The 24692-nt window shown below is 38.9% G+C and overlaps 1 protein-coding gene across 3 annotated transcripts in view; it reads right to left on the reverse strand.

Annotated features, from left to right (window-relative positions):
• Window positions 1-24692, reverse strand: part of TRPS1 (transcriptional repressor GATA binding 1) — a 211792-nt gene that overhangs the window by 158909 nt on the left and 28191 nt on the right. For 2 of the 3 annotated variants that reach the window (XM_083861716.1, XM_083861714.1), the window contains exons 1-2: window positions 13383-13738; window positions 9436-10352 (exon numbers count right to left, since the gene is read on the reverse strand). In XM_083861716.1, the coding sequence (XP_083717842.1) occupies window positions 9436-10352; window positions 13383-13419 (954 nt within the window). In that variant the 5' untranslated portion in view covers window positions 13420-13738. Of the gene's footprint in view, window positions 1-9435; window positions 10353-13382; window positions 13739-24692 lie in introns of those variants that run through there. The other variant, XM_083861715.1, reaches the window with a different exon arrangement.

The raw sequence follows: 24692 nt of genomic DNA on the forward strand, positions 1-24692 counted from the left end.
GTATGTGAAAAGTAACTCAGGGTCATCTTAATGTTATTACACTCAAAAGCCTCTTTTTATACATAACAAAGCCTACTGAAAAACTCCATGAGGGTCATCATTCAAAGACAACTTAAGAGACTGGTTTCCATGCAAAGGGGTTGGGAGAAGCACTTGAAGTGACAGTATAAACTGAATCTGTTTCAGCTTTCAGCCAGTCACATTTGGAAGAAACCCACACATTTGTAGAACTGTTTGGCTTCCTACATTTTGCTCAAATCTTGGCTTGACTTTCAGATTTTTCAGTTACATGTTGTATCTCTATGTACAGGCACTAAACTTCTTCACTGGTGATGAAATTGTCCTTCACCTTCTGCTCCCTCTGATCTGCCCAAAAAGCAGAAAAGTAAAGGAAAAGAAAATGGAATATATATGGATGGATGGATGGATGGATGGATGGATGGATGGATGGATGGACGGAAAGATATAGAGGTACACATTCCATAGAAATCAACATCCACATTTCTGCATCATATCAGAAGTGATAAATTCTTGTATTTACTCCCTTATTCCATTCTGATTCCAACAAAACTTAATCTCCTGCTCTGCTCTGCTCTAACAGTTACATTTCCTTAAGCAGATACTTCTTCCCAATATAAAAAAGAACCTAAACAAAACAATGCTAAAGTTTTGCAATTCTCTTCTAGCACTGGAGTCCAAAGTGCCAGCTGACACATCTAGTGGCAGTCAAATACAGGTACAGCTTGTAGAGGAAATGTAGAAACAACTATAGATCAACAGTTCCCTCAACACACAAAGAAGAAAATTAATCTTCACTATTCTCTTTTTAAAGAGAACCTAACATACAAGTTCAGATTGAGGAAACATGATTTAATTCTTCCCTTCACCATCATTTGTTTATGAAACCTTGAGATTACCATATTTTTGCAGCATCTCAACTATGGCAATATAGTTGGTATTAATTATTACGTTGTGTGAAAAAGAGAGATAGAATGGGTTCTCCATTCTTGTGCTGGATGTGGTTGCATGGATATTCTGTAAAAATTGCTCTTCAAAGCCATGTCTCATTCTGGGATTAAACTGAAATATACTTCCCAGTAAGATTTCCATAAACTCAAAACTCTTAATCATTAAGTTTATTCATTAATGGGGAAAATTGTCAAAATGTGAAGCTCATGTGTTAATACAACTAAGCTATCTCCTCATAGCAAACACACATTTCCAAAAATAGCCAGAAAAAGGAGAAAAGATAACACGATAATTGACAGTGTTTCAAGATGTACTTTCTAAAGTATGTTGGCAAGTACTTCAACAAAGCTGTGTAATTGCACTGTATGTTTCCAACAGATATGTCTACTTTACTTTAATTAGTCAAGACAATGATTTCATGGAATAGATGGACTTGGGCAAAGAGAAGTACTTTCTTCTTTCTTTTTTTTTTTTTTAATGTGTCTTTGATTTTTCCCCTTGATCCAAATGCTACCCTCCTCCTTTTCAAAATTCAATCCCAAATTCCACCACCTCAAAGCAGTTCACAAATACTTCTTACAGAAACTGAAAAAAATCACCAAGGAAGAGAAAATCTGCCAGCTCCTGTAATCATGTATTTCATGAAGAAAATCCTACCAGCAGAAACTATAGCCACATAAGAGATTCAACCACAAGGATTATATGCTTAGGGTAAAGCTGTCATTGACCCCTGGCTTCTGCAACTAGCGATTAGAATCCATCTGCATTGGAACATCGAAAGTTAATGAATCTTTTTTGTTGTTTGTTTTTCCTTACCTGGGTTACATCTTCGGCTAATCAGGAGGTGAAAGGCTCCAGATCCCTTACCAATCTTCTGAGCCATCCAGTCTGCTTTTGCAATTACTCTTAATCTTCTAATCCTAAAGTATTTTCTAATGCTCTTGTTTATTCATTTGCTTTGTGCAATATAGCATCCAGAACATTTTAACCATCCCACATTTATGAACTTCTTCATGTCATGCAGGCCAGAACAGATTCCTGGCTTTCATGCAAGTTTGTGTAACACCACCCAGTTCTCTAACCTCCCCTATGGAGAATTCACTCCCTCTCACTCACTCTCTCTTTCTGCATTTTAAATTAGGAAAATCTTCACAGTATATTCTTAAAACCATTAACTGTGATTAATTTATAGGTACATAAATCTATATTGCACAAGTGAGGCAAAAACTCAGGCCAAACTCCTGGCTTTCTGGGCTGTTCATACTTAACCAAAACAAGAAAGCAAACTATTGGATCACTTTCATTCAAAGTAAGTGCATTCTTCCTGAGATTTATTCTGTTGCCATTGAACCCAACACAGTTTTTGTGTCGTTAGAATTTTATAAGTATTTTTAAAACAAAGACTGTGACAGAACAATAACAGAACTTAAATTAAGGTCAGGAGACCAGATGTGCAAAACCAACAAAAGAAAGAAAGAGAAAATCAAGACTTTCATTTGCTAACTAGTGCTACTAGACTAGTATCTAAAGAAGCACCATTCCTTCTATTCTCTGTAGATAAAATTACCAGACAGTTCCTTGGCTACTGTAAACTCACACAGTCTTACAGGCTTAGAGGCAAACTCGCACTGATTTATACCAGAAGAAAACCTAGCTGCTTTCCTTTTTCCCCAGGAACTTTATTTTTTTTGAGCTCTCATCCTTTCTGTAGGCTATCTTAGCAGTTTGTAACTTTAAATATAAGCACTAACATTACTAGTGTCACCAACTGTTTTTATTAGCCTCTTCAAACACTACCACATATCTCTGAAATAAGGTAAGGAATATCAATACATAAACAACTTCATTTTGAAGCCTATGAGTATACATCACATCAGCTGTTCCACAAACTGTCCATCTGAATATTCTAATATTAGTATAGACTACTCCTCACTGCAAGGTGCTAAAATGGCTTATTTCTGCCACAGAGCAAGGCAATGTTCCCAGGCACTTATTATGTAGCAGCTGACATGCTGTAAATCACTGCCTATCATTCTGAAGAGTAAACTTGCAAATATCTCCAAAGAAGTGATATAAAGAACTTCTACTGCACATAATCATACAAATAATTGCTTATCAGCTATTGTCAATATAGAAGTTAAATACCTGTTCCATGTGCTTTTTCACATATTTATAAATATGGGTGTATACAGTTATATACACATAAGAAGCAAAAAAATGTATACAAGCTCACAGGCAAATGCATATGGACTTCTTCCTATGTGTGATTTACCACCACCAATTTCTCTACCTGACACCATTTTTTTTCATGTCAGTTGTTTAAAAGAGATGACTGAATTCTGTGCTTCTGAGGAGTGACTCTCAAGTGTGCAAGGCAGCCTTCAAGCCTGATCATGACCCAGAAACAGGATTCAAAATAAGCAGGTATGCCCACACTCAGGAGAGCTTGACAGTTTTCAGTTTATCAGGAAAGTGCCCAGAGAGTCTGCAACATGGCTGACATGAAATGGGCCTTGTGCAACATCCACCTTCATGCAAGTTCTGGTCTAACATATGCTGCAAAACCTAGCATGGCACAATCTAGTCCACAAGATCAGGATACATCATATGCAGTAAGAGTTGTTAAATTTAGATCTAATTCCTGTATTATGGACAACTGAAGTCAGTAAGACAAACAACCTAAAATTTGGACCCATTTGTCTAAGCATGCAAGGAAAATGAAACTCTTTTATATGCATGTTTCTGTTTGCTCACATCAACCAGTTATGTTGCCACTTTCTAGGAAGCCCACTTGATGGCAAAGAACTTTAAGAAGGTTTGATTTACTAATAATACAAAAGAAAATGCTGTAGTTGTTTAGACCTCCAATCTGTAATTCTCACTCCATCTGTAAGAGTCCCTTTGCCAAAATCACCAAAACATAAAGGAAAACCTTTATCATGAGAAGTACTGCTGATTACAACTGTACCCCTAAAAACCCCTACATTTTTTTAAGTCTTACCTTCACAGCTTCATATTCAATCTCTTAATATAAGCATGAATGATAAAAAAGCAGAACATACAAATAAAATGTTGGACCTACAAAAGCAGAACCTACAAAAAAAAAACCTGCTTCTCATTCAGCTGAATCCTAGTTAAGACTACGCTTTATACTAGTCACACATGTCTAACCCGAGAACAGAAAAGATTTGATACACTGAAATCCAGACCACTAAAAAACACTCATGACATAACACCATGCAGACACATGGAACTCACTGGTGATTTATAAAGGACACAAAAGGAAGAGCTTTACAGATTCTATGTGGGCACTTCTACCACTTTCTAGGACACTGACCAACCTGCTGGCTGAACATCCAGAAATGCTTTTGGTTGCTGTGAAAATCCTGGAGAAGTTGTCAGCCTAATTCATTATCTGTACTTATATACGTAACCAGTAGGTCAAGGAAGATGGTTCTCCCCTTTATTCCGCTCTCATGATCCCACCTGGTCCATCTGGGGATTGGTATCCACCTCTGAGGTTCCCAGCATAAGGCAGCCATGGACTTATTGGAGTGAGTCCAGAGGAGGCCATCCATCATCCATGAAGATGATCAGAAGGCTGAAGCACCTTTTTCCTATGAAGACAGGCTGTTCAGCCTGGAGAAGAAAAGGATCTAGGGAGACTTTACAGCAGCCTTCCAGTACCTACAAGGGTACAAGAATGCTGAAGAGGAACTTGTTATAAGGGTATGTAGTGGTGGAACAAGAGGTGGAACAAGAGCTTCAAACTGGAAGTGGATAGGTTTAAATAAGATATTAGGATGAAATTCTTCACTAGGAGCACAATGAGGCACTGAACAGATTGCCCACAGAAATTGGGGATGCTCCACCCAGAGATGCCCCATCCCTAGCAGCGTTCAAGGCCAGACTGGATGGGGCTCTGAACAACCTGGTCTACTGGAAGATGTTCCTGCAGGAGTCAAGAGGGAGGAATTAGATGAGCTTTAAGGCCCCTTCCAACCCAAAATCATTCTGTGATTTACATATGGCAAAGCATTAGGCTGAGTGGTATAGGACAACTCTTACAATATTGGATGTCTAGAACCACAGAAGAAGACAATTCCTGATAACCTCTTATTATACTGTGGGGTAGCAGATAAAGCAGGAATTTATTTCTTTTCTTCCCTCCCCCCTCCATCCCCAGGTGCACTGAAATACAAACAAACTTAACAACGGCTTTTATCAGTCCATGCTTTTTCAGAAATGTCTTCTTACATGTCTGTCTAGATCTAAAACCATGAAACAATCAAATTCAGGAGACCAACTTTCTAAAAAAATAGTGGTTTTTACATTCTGAATCTTTTTAATGGCTGAATAGGAGGCAGATCTGTGCCAATGAGCCCCAGAACCAGGGCCAGGATGAGCAGGAAGCACCTCAAAGGTAGCATACACGATATGTAAGCAACCATAAGAACTGCTGAGCACTGCAGTATGTCTTTATTCATGGCTGCATAAATACCCTTCCCCTTGGGACATGCCATCTGAAACCCTCACCTGAACACAGACATTTCTGTCCTTTCTTTGAGGGACACTATTCTCTTTTAAAACACACCAGGAAATGGGGTCACGCTCCCTTTTACACAATAGCCTAATGGCTTGAACACTTGTTCAGGAAACAGGAAAAGTAGGTCCCTTTCCTTGCTCTGTCAGAGGGGATCCAAGCCTGCTTCTTCACCTTTGCTGGGCATGTCCTATGCCTTAGCTATATGCTGCTATGTGGAAGGCAGCACCCTCCAATCTTATTGTTGGAGATGACCCACTTACTACTCATAAAAATATTGGGGGTTAGTAAAAAGACTGCCTGCTCTGTACTTGCCAGCAACTTGCCTGCCTCCAGACTTCAACATACACATTAAAGAGTCATTAGATCAAAACAGAGAAGGAGACTTAATCATACAGCAGCAAAGGCAATCGCTTTCAGCATCATAGCTGTTAACTCAGTCACAGGAATTTTACTTTAAGTGAAATCTTTAGATCCAGTATAAAGGCTACTGCTTTAGGCACGTCCACAAAGCCTTACACAGGCTCAAATATCCAGCAAGACAAAGTCGCCTATAGAGATTGATCAATTAACTAAATGTGAAGAAAAAGTAATGGGGGGCACGTCAGCAAAAAAATCTATTGAACTCACTTCAAATATTATTTTGATAAAAGTTATAAAGCTGATTAACACATTCCCTGGGAATTCAGAGATGTGATAGTGAATGTTTTCTTAAATCTATACTGGCAAGAAAGTTAATTTCCCAGAAACTTCTCAGTGATTTTACCCCATCCTATGGAATTTATTATAACTCAATGAACCAAAAAACCTTTGAAGAGAAAAATGGGAACAAAGAGTACAGGAGATTTTTAACAGAAAATAACATTTTCAAAAAAGACAAAAGAATCTTGTTGGATTAAAATATTTGTATCAAGTAAAAATCTGCACAACAAGAATGCCAGAAAGGTCAGATTATTTACACAGTTCCCAGAAAAATCCTCTTTAGGTACTACAAAACACTCCCAGTATCTGAATACCTGTATGTGAAGCCAAATTTATATTCCCCAGTTTTGCTGATTACACCCCCTAAAAGCTGCATTTAGGGTTGGGAGGGTGTTTTTTTGGCTGTGGGTGAGGTTTAACTTCATTTCTGTGATACAAGTCCAAAAATGTATTTGATTTCTTTTTCCAAGCCCTCAGCAAATGGATCACATCCCTAGATCTCTACAGATAGGATAGGAGATACTGTATTTTCCTGCACTCAGGCATTTTCCCATTGCTTTTTGTTTGCCTTTGTTATGAATGCAAATTAATGGGGCTCCACAGCACCCCTCACTACGACAAATCTTTGTATACCATCATCTCAGCTGATCTGTGAGCCAGATCAAAGTCAGTCATCTTCATCCTCTGGCTTCTGTGCCCAGTTCCATGGCCTGAGACCATAAATCTATTGATAACTTCCAGCCTAGCTACAACAGAACAGTTTGCTAAGTGCAAGGGGGTCAATAAATCAGATCCTAAGCCCAGTTCATTACTATTTCAAGTTAATTACAAGGGATTCTTTTCATTCAGCCCAGTACCTATACAAAATAATAGTGTTAGCATGAACCAATTATGCAGGTTCAGTTCCCTCTCATGTTATACAGGAGTTTGACTGAACCAATTTTAACTGGAGTACTAATCAATACGATCCCTTGCTGTGGCAGGAGATGCCAGCCATTCAGATGCATGAGAAAAAAACCCTCCAAAATGGTTATAGGAGTAATATAAACATGTGTGGGTGCAAAGGGGATTTTCAAATGTTCTTTTACTTTGTTTAGGACTCTCACAAAGCTGCTATGAATCAGGAGTGGGGAGGAGAAAGCATAAAAATATTAATCAGTTACTTATCTTCTGACATGTTCTGGATCAACATCTGGTGCATGTGCAATTGATGAAGTATGGCACAAAAACTTATTTAATCGTCTATTCCCAAACTGACCAGGGAAAACTAGCACCCTTAAAAAATCAGTTTCTAGAGCCAGGTGGGTTTTTTTTGTTGTTGTTGTTGTTGTTTTTTTTGTTTTTGTTTTTGTGGTTTTTTTTTTGCTTTCAAATACACAGCCAACATTGTACAGGCTGTGTGTTCTATTTTGGAAAATGTTTTTTGTCTGAGAAAATACTGATCTTAAGTAGATTATCTATGGGCTGTTTCCTACTGCTTTTTTGTCTCCCCTGCAGTATCTTACTGCCAGAGTTTAGTAGACAAGTATAGTCTAGGTTCAGCTGTTTTATTTCTCATTCTATCAGTTCAAACTGAGATAGCTCACACATCTGTTTTATTTCTGAGCGCACTGCAAAGGAAAAGCATCCAGCTCATTCTAATCAAGCATAAACTTTCCTATAAATAACTAAGGACCTAACGAAACAATTGTTTGGAGGAAATGAAAGTGTGTTTAGAAACTCAAATTCCTCTATACTGTATGCCTGAGCTGTTCCAGTTTGAATGTCTTCCTGACAGCATGGATCAGTTGCTCTAAGATGCTGTCCCTGGAGTCAGCAAACTGAAACTATAGCAGGAAATCCAGGTATTAAGATCATACTATGTGCTAATTATAAATCATCATTTCGCAATCTGACATTATTCACTTCTAACCTATTTTAACTACATCACGTATTTGCTTTCTAATCAGAGTTTGACAGGAGAGAGTGTCTGACATGAGACAGTGATCTTATTAGTAAGACAGCAGTTCAAAGACTGCAGCTTTTAAGCATAGTAACAACCTCAGTTTGATTTTCTGTTCCACAAAGAAATTGTAGAGGTTCTTTAAGAAGAGGAAAAGTTAATAATAATTTGAAAAGGTTCAAGTTCCTGACTTGTTTTCTGGTTTTGGTTTCTTCCTTTTAGTTAGATGTTAACCATCTTAACCTCTCTGGCAAAATTTTTCCTATAGCTACAGTTTCTGCAAGATAATTAAGTAGTTTCAGCCTTCTACATTTTTAACATATCCTGGGAATTTTATCTGGTGATTACTACAATGTTTCCATGTATGCAGTCACTTGAAAATGGACGGACAGTTGAGCAGGCATTGTACGCAAATATTACTTTGGTTTGATTTTTCTTAAAATCTGAATTTTTGTACCATGTAGAATACTGAAATATCCTACTGTATCTCTCAGCTCAATCCAAAGATTTTTTAAAAGCACCATCAATTAGGTTTTAACTAATTAAATATTAGCTGATAAGAAACTAACAGAGAGTCCATTAAAAACTTTTGCGTTCACTCTTTCACGGTAAAAATAAGATATTTTTTTTCCCAGCAGTATCTGTAGATTTTTTCATACTTCAACTAGATGAGAATGACTAAGGCAATAATCCTTTTCTTACAGGCTTACCAACATGAAGTACAGCATGGATTACTGTTACTTTTTGAAATGTTTTAAATATCCATTGTGTATCCTGTTTTTCTGGCACTAGACAACTTCAGAACTGCCAAGACTTGCCATTTATTTTATCTTAATAGGGAATCAATAAGCCAAATCTTGACTCCCAGCAGCTGATAATTTAGGATTACATTTTTAATTTCCAGCTGCTGTCTTTTGTCTATCTGGTTGTTATTTTTCATTATTATTTGCTCTTTTCTTTCCATGACAGTAAATCCTTCAGATATGATTACCAATTCAGCCGTTTGCCTGTTTGCTGAATAAGATCTCTTGCTATTGATTACCATAACGACTAAATCCTACACAGAAATGTCACTGGTCAAAAAGCCAAATACTCCTCTACTGTACAAGATGTTCAGCAGACCTGCAGCAAGCCTGGCTAAAATAGACCGAAACTGTTTTGGATGCTTAAGCAGGTTCTATGAGATACAGTAATCCCGTGGGTAGGAAAGGCTTTGCAAGATGTGGCTCTGCAGCTGAGAAGGCAGTGAGCAGAAGCGGGGAGGCTGGAGCATACAAACCTGCACATCGTAAGTCCCATTTAATAAGACAGGCCTCTGGGAATTGATGTCCTGCAGTACCCCTGAAAGCACAGTGCGGTTGACTTTCTGGAAGTCTTTGGAGTGGCTGAATTGCACCATGTTGTGGAGAGCCAAAATTTTAGTGTCGAGCTCAGCATCCTGCCTGGTGCGGTTGTGCAGTCCTAGGTGGTACTTGCGGAAGTGTTTGATGAGATCTGTGGGGTCGTTCCCGTAGTAACCATACCCACAGATGTTGCATTTGAAGTCCTGAAGCTCTGGAGACAGAGGCGCTGTATCTGGGTTATCATTTACCAACAAATCTGCTTTTGATTTGTTCAGCCTTAAACTCCCATCTGAAGGCACTTGTGGGTTTTTTGAGGCCATGGGGACTGGGCTTGAGCCTTGGCCATCGGTTTGACCACTTTGCACTTGCACTGTTTCATCTGAAGCTTTTGGCGACATCTGATGCTCCTCATTTGTCTCTGCTGCATCTCCTGACGGGGTACAGACCACATCTTGGGTGTCATCTGCATCTGATTTTTGAGGAGACTTCAAGGGCTCACAGATTCCCCCAACAGCTGGAGATGAGAAAGCCAGCATATTTCTGTCTGTCACCTCATCATGAGGGAAGGATGGAACATTTCCTCCCTTATTGTGGCTTTCATAATTGAAGCCAGCCTTTTCACTCAGCACTGAGCTTTTCAAGTCCTTTTTAACACTGGAAGATGGCTCTTGGACATGCATGCAAAGTTCCTCCTTGTTACTTAACTCTGCCGCATCACCCTGGTCAGTGTTTTCTTGCATCTGCTCTTTTTTCCTTCCAGACTCTTCACTTTCAGTACCTGTAGACTCAAGGGTGTGTACCTCACCTTCACTAGCAACGTTTCTTAGAGGGGGATTCTTTTTCCGGACCATATCTACCACAGAGAAAGAAATAAGGAAAAAAAAAAAAAAGAGAGAGAGAAAAAAAAAGAAAGAAAAAAACCTATAGAATTATTCAAGATATGTAACAGATTACAAACCTGACATTTTTAAAAGCATTCTGAACTACATGAATAAATTGAGTACATCGGTTTCTCAGAAAATTTTTGTTGAATAGGTTTTTAAACTATGCAGAACACTTTTAAAAAATTAGGACACTGAGACTAAACTTAACTAAAAATAGAATTGTAAAAACCCTACAAACACACTTCCATGAGAGTTAGTGAACTGCAAGCTTCATTGTCTTTTGGGATGATAAGGGTCTGGCAGGAAGAATTTTAAATGAAAGCTCCTTTTAAAATAATTTTAGAAAACTAAGGGGAAAAAAAACCTTTTGAAGTCTAATGTTCATACAGAGTACAACAACATATAACGTAGCTTTGCAAAAATACACCTAAAAGACATTATCTTAAGAAGAACTTAAACAAGTTATTAGGAAGAAAACAGATTTAGGAGAGTAAGTATTTGAGGTTTCAGAGAAAGTATATTCCTAAGCAGGTATCAGTTTCTCTATAGCAAAAGTTCCCCCTCCTACTGGCCATAAACTTCAAACAGGATTATACGGATATTCTAGAGTCTGGCCCCACAGTCCATTATTCATGTAATTAGTTCTATTTGCCAAACAAAGAGAAACTAACTTTATTAGGAAACCCGTTGTCAATAAAACTTTACAGGCCTGGATTCAGACATTTGACATCACTGTGTGGCTGAGCCAGGATCTGCCCTGAAAACACCTGGAATCCACATGGATCTAATCAACCAAACCTTTCTCTGTTCAGTCCTCCTTGCAGACACAGCCACTACTGCTAAATCTGCAAGCACACTTCCAGGATCCATTTAAGAAAGCTGAGACAGGACAGCAATAAGGATCAGAGAGAAAGGGGAAGTCTGCTGCTGATGAGTTAGCTGCTTTCTGAAGAGGGGAGATTATAGAAGGACAAGTAATCACACCATGCAGGTACTAAGTCAAATTGCCCATCCACTTCACTTTCCCCACACTATTTAAGAGAAAATATATATATGAAACTCCCCTGCTTTCCCCACTGTGTGGTTCTGGATTTGATATTCATCACCAGCTGGTTTGATCCATTTGTGTTCACATGCTAGCTATGGGCAGAAGACAGATGTGCCCCAACTTTTCTATGCTCTTAATCTTTGCCAATGCTGTATACAAGGATGGATGCTTCTCTTTGCCAAATTGTGTGTGGTCTGGTGGCAGCAGCCTGCAGTACCACACATGAGATGTGAGCTACAGACTCAAGTCTGAGCCCCCATTCCCAGGCCAGCCCTGGCCAGGCCCTACAGAGGCACTGGAGATATATATTGCTGTGCCAAGGGAGGACCACCTGGCGACTCTGGAAGCAGCACTGATGCGCTCCAAATGGTGCTGTATCCAGATCTTTGAAACAAGGATGACCTTCTCAAAACAGTACTTCGAGAAGCAAGGCTGGGGACAGAGGTTAAAAACAAAAGAACAGGCATCTGTACATCCTCTTATTTGCATCTGCTCCACATGAAAGGGCACTATAAGCTCTGTTGATAAAAACAGACAACTTCTTAGGGGAAATGTTCAACTTGTGTCTTGGGCTGGCTCTGTTGTCTTTGTGGTTGAACTGATCCACAGGCAGCATGGGCTACAGCAAGGCGGCTTTCACACAGAATGCCAGCTCGTGTTACAGAAACTCTGACACTCCGTGTGGTCTTAATAGGTTTCTTAAATGCCTACTGAGATTCCTTACTGTAGAAGGCACATAAGCTTGGGAACCAAATGTCTTCTCTTTAATCAACTACACCTACCAGGGGATGTATGAGCTAAATTGCACTTTTTTTTTCCCCAACAGCTTCTGAACCATGAAGTCACTCAGAACTCAAGAGAAAATATTTTATGCGGTGGTAAGAGAACTATTACAATATAGATTCAGCCTACTAAAACAACATGCACACAGATATAATTCAAGGTATAAAGACAGTCATCAGCTTTTCAGCATTGCTACTTCTCTGTGAGAATCCATGAATGCTCTTGGTTAACACACATTAAAAATATCTGTGAGCATCTCTGGTAGGTGTTCAGCTAAGTTTATACTTTTCTCCTGGTTACACATCCCAAACCATTTCTAAAATAACTTCCATTTAAATGCAATTCATGGCAGATAACAGAGAAAGAAAAAATCAGACTGCACAGAGAAGAAAAAACCTGACTGCACAGAGAAGAAAAAAATCAGAAATGGGGAAAGTAAACATCATGACTGTTACCTCAGTCAAAATTAAACAAGACTAAATGCAATGTTCTAAAATGTTTTTGTTACAGATATTTTTGGCAGATAAGAGAAGCTTAGAGATTTGCTATCTTCGTGACAACTGACAGAAGAGAGTCACAGAAAAGAACAGAAAAAAAGTCCCTTTAAAGAAAAGAAAAATCTGGAATGTATACAGGCTAACTGGATGGTACATCTAGCTACTTTAGTTCTAATTTTCCCAATACATTTGTAAGTCTGGGTTGTTAATGGAGGGGAAAAAAGAAAACCCTATCTGCCTAATGGAGTTTTTTCATGCAGTATTCTACACTTGGAGAAAGAAAGGAAAGAAGAAAGAAGATAACATTGACTTCCTTAAGTTGAATTTAAAAGTATTTTCCCTTCTTTTTTCTTTTAGCTTTTGAAAAATCATCTGTCATTTATTTGTCTGATATCCACTCAAGGGGATGGTAAGAAAAGACACAGGGATTTTTTTGTTGCTGAAATTCCACCACTATCATTTTTCAGAGACATATTATGTAAATAAAACTACATTTGCAATACTCCTAAATTGAAGAAACCATCCCCTAGCAAGTCATAAGTTAGATATAGAAAGAATATAGCCACTCTGAAATTATTATCTCTAAGACAAATAACAGATTGCACAATGTTTTATTGTGTGCCAAGAACGTTTTCGGTTAACAATTTCACTTGAAAAAATAGATCACATACTTGTAAAATCATACCCAGCATTGACTTCATAAGGCATGTGGCTTTAGAGTGCTTTTTACAATTATTAATTCTATTAGTCAACTAGCAGGCGGGCTAATGCAATTGTCTTAGAAGATGCACGGAAGACACAGAAGACATTTTGAGAGCTGATCTGTATATCTGCAAAAGAAAACAAAAAAAAAAGGTTTTCCTTCCTAAATTATGCAGTCAAAATATGGTGTTTACTTAAAAACATTATTATACCTATTGTACATTCCCATACATCTATTACTGGGCACAAAACAAATAGAGTCTGTCTGCTGTTCTCTATTTCCCTCAAACATGAGAAAATCGCATAGCTCTCTTCTCCTCAGACACATGTGCTTTTGCACACACACACACACGCTCATACAAAAAGACAAAAAATATCTCAGAGCTAAAGTTTACCAAACACAAAGTCTAAAACAAGTTTAAAGTAATTGTTGAAAATGAGCTGCAGAAAGAAAGTGTCTTAAAAATTCAAATGCATCAACATGGGACTGGCCTAATGGGATAGTTAATGGCATCTAAATAACTCCATCAGCAGTTGTAAGTTAACCTCTGCTGTCCGCCTTATGTTCCACTTCAAACAAAATTAGTGCTGTTACTTTCGCTGTTAGCAGGAAACTTCCCACGTTTCTACAACGTCATTGCAATAGTAAGCACATTTGTTGGGTGCTAGTAAAGAAGCCTAGTGAAGAAGAGGCTTTAAGACTAAACTACCTTTTCATCACGGAAAATAGTGATCTGCCCAAAATAAAGGAATTACTAAGCCTGATGTGAATGAAAGGACTTCTCGATCTGAGGGAATTTTGGATCAGGCTCAGGTTGCAGCTACATGTACTTTCCCTCAAAATCAGCCAAGGCTACTCTATGTGGTTTATACATCTGCAAGATACAGACTTTTCTGTTCAACAGTCACTCACATCAGTTTATCCCTGGAAACAAAAACTTCTGCTAAAATCAGTTTGTAATTCAGGATAATGAATTACCATAGTGACTACTGTACTTCTTTAAAAAAAAAAAAAAAAATTCTGGTAATCAATAGTTTCTTAAGAGTGGTGAAGATAATGGCTAATTACCTGCTGATCACCAGCTCCCCAGCGGGTCATTGTTGTTGCTCATTACTTTTACTGAATGTGACAGCTTGTCATCAAAGCCTATTGCAACAGAATGGTTGTTGCCTGGTGCTTGTGATGTAGGTTTAGGTCAGATCTTAGTCATATGCTCTTTTTAACAAAATAATCCATCTAGAAATACGTTTGAATTTTAAGAGACGCCACTGACTAATCTTTGTACAAGTAGATGCACAAGCAGACAAAGAGCAAACTTATACTCAAGGGTATATGAACACTGTGATAGTATCAGTCAATATGCTGCAGCAACAAAAAGTTAAATGAAAATACACATTTATATTCAACAGGCTCAAGTAGGACATCTTTGTTAAGGGATAGTAAAATTAATACTTTTACACTCATATATATTACACACCCACACAAAGACATATAATGTACATACGGCGCTTGAACATCAATCATTTTCCCAGAATAATGCAGAAAAAAATCATTAACTCTCAGTGTCTCAGCTTAATATATGTGTAATACTTACCTATCTCACAGGAGTGTTGTGAGGCTTAATTAATTAGTGACTGTAAAGCACTTTGTGATCCTCTAATGAAAGGTGCTACATAGCACAAAGTATTATTAAAATCATTAGGACCACAAAAAAGCCCTGTGGAATTCCAGCCTACACTGTCTGTTGGGGTTGGGAGTGATCTTATTATTAAAAGAAGACCATCAGACTAATTTTCATAATTTTTTCAAGATTTTTTCCCCCTTTGCTGTTGTGATAGCACGTTAGTAACTAGAAATTTAATCTTTATCATCTTAATAACATACACTTATGTAGTTTGTTACTGCAGGGCTAAAGAAGAGAGCAGGACTTTTGGCATTCATCTGGCTTTCCCTTTTAAGAAAAAAAAAATTTGAGAGATTGAGAGACATATTTTGACACCTTCCCACACTCCACTCCAGCAGGACAGCCGATCATGTGAGATCGCAGGATACTTGCTGGAGCTGCATGGGAAAATAACGCTGTGGTTTTAATTTCTCTCCTTTTTAGACTTCTTTTTCTTTCACAAAAGAAAAAAAAAAAAAAAAAAAAAAAAGAGGAAAAACAGAAAAAAACCCACAAGACACAAAACAAAACCCAGTTTATTATACATAAATAGACTACAAAGACTGTCTGCTGTTCCTCATATAAAAACCCCTAAGTGTTCAAAGCGCCGGCTTCTATCAAGCACATCAAGTCCTAATCAATCTGGAGCCTCCTCCCTACCCTCCATACAACAATCGAGCAGCTGTAAGGCACACGAGCTCCTAAGGCAGAGCGCTCCTGTTTTGAGACTGAATTTCTGGGAAAGCATCTCTGCGGCGGGCTCGGTCCCCGGGGAGGCAGCGGCACCCAGCCCTCCCTCCCTCCCTCCTGGGCAGCCTGTCCCGCCGGGCTGGCCCGGACCTGCGCCCAGCACAGCCAGAAACTTAACCAGATCATTGCTCCAGCCCACAATTGAAAGACCTGCCGTGTTTTTTTAATGTAGGCATTTAAAAAAATAATTAAATAAAAAAAACCTGTAAATAACACTGGAAACTCCAGGCGAAATTGCTGCCCTCACTGAAAATGAGATTACTTTAGAAGCAAACTACCTCAGACTCAGGCACAGTTGTAGAGGACTGGCCAAAGCTGCTGCCCTTCTACCTTCCCTTGTGGACGCTTGAAATGACAGAAAAGAGACGTACAGCACCACATCCCCACCACCATCCCCAGCTGGGACACAGAGCAGGAGGCAGTCACACACGATGCTTCTCTCCCACTTTTGGTCGTGGTTCTCAGAGTAAGCCTGCCAGCAAACAACCAACACATGGCCCTCCCTAACTTTTCTCTGCTGAGAAGGGAAGGAAAGAACAAACCCTTTTGTGTAAGGAACCCAAGAGTCAGGCCCTAAACCATGGGAGGGCAGAGTAAGCTTAATGACAAGCAACTGCCTCTTCAGCAAGACCACCTCCTTTCTGCTTTGGCACAAGTGTCTTCACACACCATGCAAGACAGAAGATGTCACAGTTCTAAGCAACTGACAGTTAATTCCAAAGGAGTTTTTAATTTATACATGTTTTTCTGCAAGCCCTCAAACTGCAATGTCCAGTCTTTCCTGCCTGAAATTGCTAAGGAAGAACGTGATTCCTTGTCTCAGTAAAATTAGGATCAGACGTCGTAATTGGACAAAATGCATCTGTTTGGTATTTTATACTCCACACGCTCTACTGAAATTATGATCGCTTCATCAGTCTAAGAAGTGCAAGGAGAAAACCATGCCTTAAACATCATGTCAGTAGAACAACATTATAGCAAAACACAGTTGTTTTTCCTCCTCCTCTCCTGCTCTTGCATTTTCAAGCTCTTCAGTTTAGCTCCTGATCACCAATTTGCCAAGGGCTGTTTGCAATTTTTTTTTCCCCATAAAGTCTACAACAAAGAGACAAGTGAAAATACCTGTGGTCTGTTCAAGCTTGCTCCTTCCCATTTACATTTACTTTCCCAATATCGATCCTTCTCAAATCTCTAAAGGTGCACTTTTGGACATCTTAAATCCTGTTCAGCTACAAAATGCCATCACCTTCAAACAACTCTCATCAGATAAATCTCTTATTAATTCACATTGAATTAATTCACAATGATCTTTTCTATTACCTTATGCTTCAGAGCACAGCATACATCAGTAGTCATCTAGCCAGTGGAATAAATCTAACCTTTTCTATGGGTATAAAGCAGACGCTTGGTCATTTCAAGAGAGTTTAGGAGTGGCATTTCAAAATAGATTGTTTAAACCCACTTCCAGGCACTTATTTCATTTTAAGCTCACTCCTGGGATAATCACACAGACACTTTCAAGAGAAACTGAAGCCAAAAGGTGATGTGTCTGAAGAGGTGACATGAAGGAGAATTTTATGCTGTCTTGCAACCAAAATGAAGAATTCTAAAATTGCTTTTATTTACAAGTTCCTGAGCGCAGCAAGTTGCTGCTCTGCCTTTCTTACTGGCCTGCTGCAGAGAGCTTGTTCCTACCTGCCCTCCACTGCCATCCATGCAGGATGGGAGAGCCCAACAAGGCAAGATTCACTTTGCCCTCACTTCCAATCAAGTACCTAAAAGCACTCTGTACACATGACAACTAATTAAAACTCAAAAAAGCTTGTGAAACAGGAAAACTGACGTCGCTGCCATTTTACGAATAAATAGAATTATCTACAGAGAAATGAAAAATTCAAAGTGTTCAAGGTGATGTGCAGGCAGAGCTCTTGGCTAGTGACTGAACCTGGGTTCTCTAGATGTCCATGCCCATATTCCCCTCCTGTATGTATTTCAGAAAAGAAAGCATCACCCTAGCACTTGGCAAAAGGCCAAGATCTCGTAATTTAATAAGGTACAGAAGGAGCATCTCATGCAAAAATCTAAGTGCTCCAATTTATCATGACAGTTATGGGATAAGCTGACATTTTATTTGTATGCAAATTAGTCTCCAAAACAGCATTAAAAGGCCGCACTTTCAGAGAATATTATGCCTTTGCTTCTCTGTTCTGCATTTATCTAAACTCAGCTTTGTATATTAAAAGTAGTTTAATTTTTATGTATTGATGCTGCTTTGCATGCTCCCCAATCTACTGTTATTGCACCAGGGAGAGAATCCAGCCTGATTTGCTTACTGCAATAAAGCAACTGACTTCTGCCAGGACTGATACCTCCTATGAGAGCCCTGCCTGCCATCTTCTCCAAATCTTCTTGTTACTCTATTGATTATCTGTCCTTACACTTTATAGGATGCAGAACATTCCCTATTACATGAAATCAGAGGTCCATTTAGTCTGGTGTTCTCTTTTGGAGATACCAGATCCTTCAGTGAAGGTTCAACTGCTTTTGGATGGAATCACCTACTTACGTGAAAAATGCATTGCTCCTAATCCTCAATGCTTAAGACAGTGGCTTACTTTCTGAAGAGTAAGAGGGTTTGTAAAGAGGGTTTGTTAGTTATCTCTCAACATTTTACTATTTGTTTTTAAAGAAGTCCCCATGTCCAATAAAAGTGACCAGTATTCTATGTCAACATTACAACAATACTGGCATCAGTGACATCTTGTAGCTCTCACTCTACAATCTAAATCTAATAAATAAATAAATAAATAAATAAAAATAATTTAAAAATTAAGTGTTTAGAGTTTGCTTTTTGTCAGTGGAATAGAGTTTTTCCTCAATCTTGTACTATAGCAAGAATCAAAGACCCCCTGGGCCGTGGGCACATCTATCACATCCCCACTGCTCATCCTGTCTTTAGGGCAAACAACCACTGTCTTGCCAAACTCTTCTAGTAGGTGTGGCAATCTCATATGTTTCAATTTCTTTTCAGCCTGAGTAAACGCAGTGTTCTCTGTAATCCAAATGTCCTTTGAAGACAATGGGAGTTTAGGGCTTGCAAATGACTCAGAACTGAATCTGAGTTGAGTGTACCCGCAGAGGCAAGCACAGTGCTACCCTGAGATGAAGAGTGAGGAAAGAAGGTGACCTCCTGGCTCCTAGGCAATAGCAATCAGGTGTGGGTACAAGAAATGACTCATTTGTTCTTTTGCATTAAGAATACAATGGACTGATCCAATTTCCCTTGAAGGTAATGGCAAAAGCCTCACTGACTCCAAGAGAAGCAAGTCTGAGAGGTGCTGTCCCTTTCTGCCAGGTGAGGTGTGCGATATGAGAGAAAGGCATCAGCATTCCCTTGCCCAAACCCTCAGTCAAATAGAACCATAAATTACTTGGGAGAAGAGGAAAAGATGCAAGGGAGATAGAGGATGGTTTTTGCAGGCATTCCAGGAAAGTTCAAATAATTTTGTTTCCAACTAGAGGCAAAATCCTCCCATTTGAAATGGGGTTGAAATTTCAGAAACTGGGAAGGAGACAGAAGTCTACAGCCTAGACCAAAACCAGTAATATTAAATCATCACCGGAGAGGGCATTATTGTAGTACTTTTCCAGCCAGACCAGAACCAAGATGAACATGAGTTTGCAAAAATGCCCTTAATTTTTTTTTCTTAAAAAAAAAAAATTTGGCAAGAGTTTCCAGACACAAGTTACATAGGTAAGAGAGGGCAACCAAGGGCAACCGGAGTTGAGCCCACATACATCAAAGCAGACTCAGGCTTTGGGTACCCATCCAAACTGAGCCTTCAAAGGTTCTGATGTTGCCCTATTGTTTAGCTTGAATCTTGTCTAAGCTTGTTCAGGAGAACCCACATTCAGAAGTATGGAAGAAGGGAAAAAGAACACACATTTTCCAAACTGTGATTGCAAAACAAAACAAAAAAATGTAAATCTACCTGCTGCAGGGTAATACTGGTAAGCGTGGCTAGCTATTGTTGCTCCATGCTTTTCAATTTCCATATATTAGCATTCATTGCCGACATTATTAAATCCAAAGTTATTTGGATGCTTTGATCAGCAAATTGAACCTTGAGTCTATATATGATGTACCTATATTCACGTAAAGTTTACAAAACTATTATATTTCCCTATTTTAACTTTTTTCCCCCCACAAGCTGTGAGTTTCTATATATCCCACAGCCATACATTCCAAACACAGACTACTTTATTTAGTAATTTATTCAAGAATTTAGATAAAAAGAAAAGCGATGGAAATTGTTTGGCAATCTCTATATAAACAGTTCCTATACATTTGGGTTGAATCATCCAGCAATCGCTCATCTTGACATGCCTGTGACAGATAAAACTTTCATCACCAATCTGCCCTCCTGACTTAGAGATCAGGATTCAGGCGATCCATATTACAAAATCTCTTTTACCGTTTATGGCTCTCACAAAAATTAAAATCACATTAAACATAAGCAAGTCAGAATTTTGGCACTGTTTTTCCACTCAGCACAAATAACCCCACTCTCCATTGTGAATGGGGGAGAAACAACAGCAGTGGCAACCACAACAAAAGAGTGGATTGTGTGTTCCCTACACAAAACAGAAAGCTGTGCCTATTCAAGAAATCTTGGCCATTTGTCAGAAATTACAGAACTGATGTTGGAGCCCAATATTAGCTCCAGCCAAAGCAGTGGTGAATTACCTTGCCTTTCAAATCATCTCTATTAACAAGGAAAGACTCTCTTGCAGCAAATATCATACGGTCCTCATGCAGACTGAAAAACAGAGCCACTTTCTTAAAAAAACCCAAAGTATTTTAACATTTAAACATTTAACATATTAAACATTAGAAAAAAAGACCAAAGTGAATGCAAATGGATCCACTCTGAGTGGTTTGTCTATTATTTGCCCTTTTTATCTCTTATTTTTCTTTTGAAGCTGAGAAATGAAATGCTGATGAGAAAGCTAGTCTTACAGCGCTTCCACCTTAATAATTTGTTAAGAAACGGCTTTAAAACAGTAGCATTTTTCAGACAGCTGTAAGAACTGAGTACACGCATTCACCGAGGAGCGTGATTTCTGTTTTACCCATTTCAGTTCTGGTCGGAAAAGGGGGAAAGAGGGCGCAAAATAAGAAGACTCCTTGATACTCTGCTGATGTGGCTTTGCAGCAGCTTCATGAGTGCTGGCAACCCTTTAAAACTGGCAAGGGATACCAGCGCCAGCCTGCTGACTGCTGGATGAATATATATAGTGCAAATAATGCTGTTCTTCAATCAGTTTTTCCCAAACTCCCACATAAACTTTCCATGGGAAAATCTCATAATGCCTGCATAAGTGATTTTATGAATCTAGCTTTCAGCTTTTGATAGAAGATTTCTTACGCTACTGGCTTTGATTCTTTATTGCACAAAGGGGTGGTGCCAAAAGCCCTCACATTAGCCTGGACCATACAGACACCAGAAATTTAATTTAAACATCAGTAATCTGCCAGGATCATAAAACACATACAAAAAAGAGATTTAATTTTTTTCCCCTGAGAGGTAAATATGTAATTTCAGACACACAACTACAACATAGGTGGCAGAATCTGCACAAAGCAACAAATAGACAGAAATTAAAACTACCAGCAAGAGTAGAAATCTTCAGTCTGCAGAGACAAGCAGAAGAGAAGCTGTTTTACTCCTATTGAAGATATATTTTGAAATAAGTTGGGCATTCTATTTCTTTTCCAGCAATAACGTACCTAAATGTTACTTAAAAAATATGTAACTACCTCTCTAAAGGTTACAGAGAGGTACAACCACAGATTACACTAATATTTCCATTCTCAAAATCCCCTGTACGCAAGCAAATCTTACCACACTGCTCCTGTCTTCGTCCTCAGAGCTGCCTTCATGCCACCTCAATTTTCAATTCGGTACCTCAGTAGTTTTAAGAAATATCCAGCAATGATGCTGAGCTGATCTGTTGCACTGGGATGTACCCCACAAAAAGTGAAAGGTTTTGCTGTGTTCTCAATTATAAAGAAAGCAACTATTAAAGCAACTTCTGGGTTCACTGGCATTTTGGAGTCAAAAAAAAGGTCCCAAAACTACTTGTAGAGGCTACAACAGCACCTTCTTTGAAGTAATGTTGCAACTTGTGCAAAGGAATTTGGGATGTACCTGAGATCTGAAGGTGCGGGCTACAAATTAACACAGCCAATTAGGTGGAGGAGCTGAGAGTCCAACACGGATGGGGTGAGATAACCACAACTGAATAAAAGGACTGCCAAATGTGAGCCAGTTGGCTGAGTACAGATCATGTCATTCTGCTCATCTAGCTGCTGACCATCAATAATCTGTTGCTGTATGCTCTGCTCATGACAATCAATCCAAGCTAGGGCTGCTTCTAATTTTCCAGTCTAGGAATAGCTGCACAACATCCACAACTGTTTTTCCAAACAACTCGAGATAAATGCTTCATCCGCATATCAGCGTGCAAATTCTTCACAAAATGGGACTAGTCAAGAGTAAATAATTACTCCTGTAACAGTTTCATCTGATAAACAAGAAGACATAAGGCTGCAAAAGTGATCTTTGTACCATAAACAGTCAGGAGAGAATCCAACTTCTAAAATTACTTGATTAACTGATACCAGACCCAAAAACTGTGACAATTCTGTAGAGAATGTTTCACAATAGATGTAGTTATTTCTTAGGGATTAGTATTAGCTATAAATTTCTTAACCCCTGAAATCTGGTACAACGGGATTTATACAGCAAAGATGCCTTCCTCTGAAGAAGACAGAGATGAAATCAGAGCCAATTAAATTTAAGCATCTCTTAAACAATTCTTTTGTTAAGCAGTATGTATTGAAAGAATAAGAATACATGAGAGAAATTAGAAATTATCTTCATAATTTGGCCATGGCTTCTCTTCTTGTGAGTAATGAGAACAGCCAAAGATCACAGATAAAAACCTTAATGTCATAAGACACTCATACAACAATTGTATGTAGATAACAAGATGAGCATATGCCTATATGACCTAGAGAGACTGCATAAACCAACGTATTTGTGAAGTACGTGGTACTTGGGTGTTCTCCAGCATCAAAATCTACTGATTAAACCAAACATAGACTCGAGTCTCTCTTTTAAAATAAATAACCTCGTTATCATTGAATCCCATATCATCTTGATAGGCCTTGGCCTATTAATAGAAAAATAATTACTCTTTATGACTCCCAGATCTAAAGAAGCAATTTGATTTGCCATCTTATTACACCCTAAGTTGTTGAAGCCCTGGATCTCCTTTGAGTGTGGAACAAAAACACTCAACGGCTCCGCTCATAAACCCTCGTGCCTGGTTCGCCCACAGCGGAACCTACACGCAGTTCCCATTTTGCCTGCTCACAAGATGGCACGCTTGTCTCACGCCAACGGCACAAATAAGTCTGTGCTACACTCACAGCTCCGAGGATAATTAAAGGTTAGGCACGGAGGTGGCAGCAACACGCCCCCACACCACCAGCGGCAGCGGCGGGGCTGCAGGTCTGTCTGCCTGAGCACCGTGTAGGCACTGACCTGCTGCTCTTCCCTTCAGGAGCATCTCAGATGAGGGAAACACTGGGGACTTGGAAGCTGCAAACCCCAGAAGAAAAGAATGTGTCTCCTTAACCCAAACTGAACTTTATCTATGTAGAATTCCACTGGCCTCTGAGCTAAAGGGGACTTGAGTAATTCATGTAATCTGGGCAACATACACACACTTGATTAGACTCTAAAATTACCGAAAATTATCATCTCCCTTGTGTCTAACAGCTTGACATATCAATGCCTTATGTCTCATTATGTTTCAATTTGAATCATGACTGTAAATCACTGGGAATACACAAAAAAGAATGAGACGTAAGATTTGGGTGAAAAAGTCAGGATGCATGAGAGACTGGACATTAGAAACTTTAAGAAAATATTAAAATCAGCAACAGAAACATCATATAAACTGAGAAATGGCCTGTCTACTGGAGGTAGTGGAATAAAGAACCATGCTTCACTTATCACAGGTAGAGTTAAAATTTGTTCACATTTAAAGAAATGTCCTTTTTTCTTTTTTTCTTTTCTTTAAGGACATACGTGGGTAATAGAAACAATAGGAACACTGGAATATTATTGTAACTGTTGATTTCATTCACTGTGAAAGATCTACCAAAACAGAAAAGATACCACCTTTTATTTCAGCTGCAGAAAGAGTACATGAAGTCAGGGACTTTTGTTTACACGGCAGGCAAGTACACATATTTAATTGTACACACAGGTCCTTCAAGTTAATCTGTGTCCTTTATACAGGTAACCAGCTGCTAATAATTTTCTGCAAATCCCTGCGTTTTGCTCTGAATTCACAAAAACACAAGAAAATTTGACCTTTGAACCCAGCAAAAATGAAATACATCTTAGGCTGTACTGGAACTGGCATGTGGCCACTGTTACTGGGGTTCAAGAAGTGAGGAAGTGTCAATGGTTTAGGCATCAAGATGTGCAAAAGGAAGACCATGTGCAAGCTCACACTGCTATAGCAATGCTGTGCAAGCTGGAAACAGTGAAGCCACATGAGAGCATCAGACACTTCTCACTGCCAGTTATACTGCTTCCTATAATTATAAATATACCAAGGTTAAAGTAAGAAAATTATTACAATGCACTGATAGAAAATGAATTCTCAAATACTCAAAAGATTAATCAATAACAGTCTATCAGCATAAGATGCTGTGGCAACACTCAGCATTTCTGAAGCAGACAGCCTGGCACTTCGTTTGCTTTGCTACATGAGAAAAATCCA

This window comes from Zosterops lateralis, assembly GCF_965231275.1.
Source record: "Zosterops lateralis genome assembly, chromosome: 1".
In the NCBI taxonomy this organism is placed as follows: Eukaryota; Metazoa; Chordata; class Aves; order Passeriformes; family Zosteropidae; genus Zosterops; species Zosterops lateralis.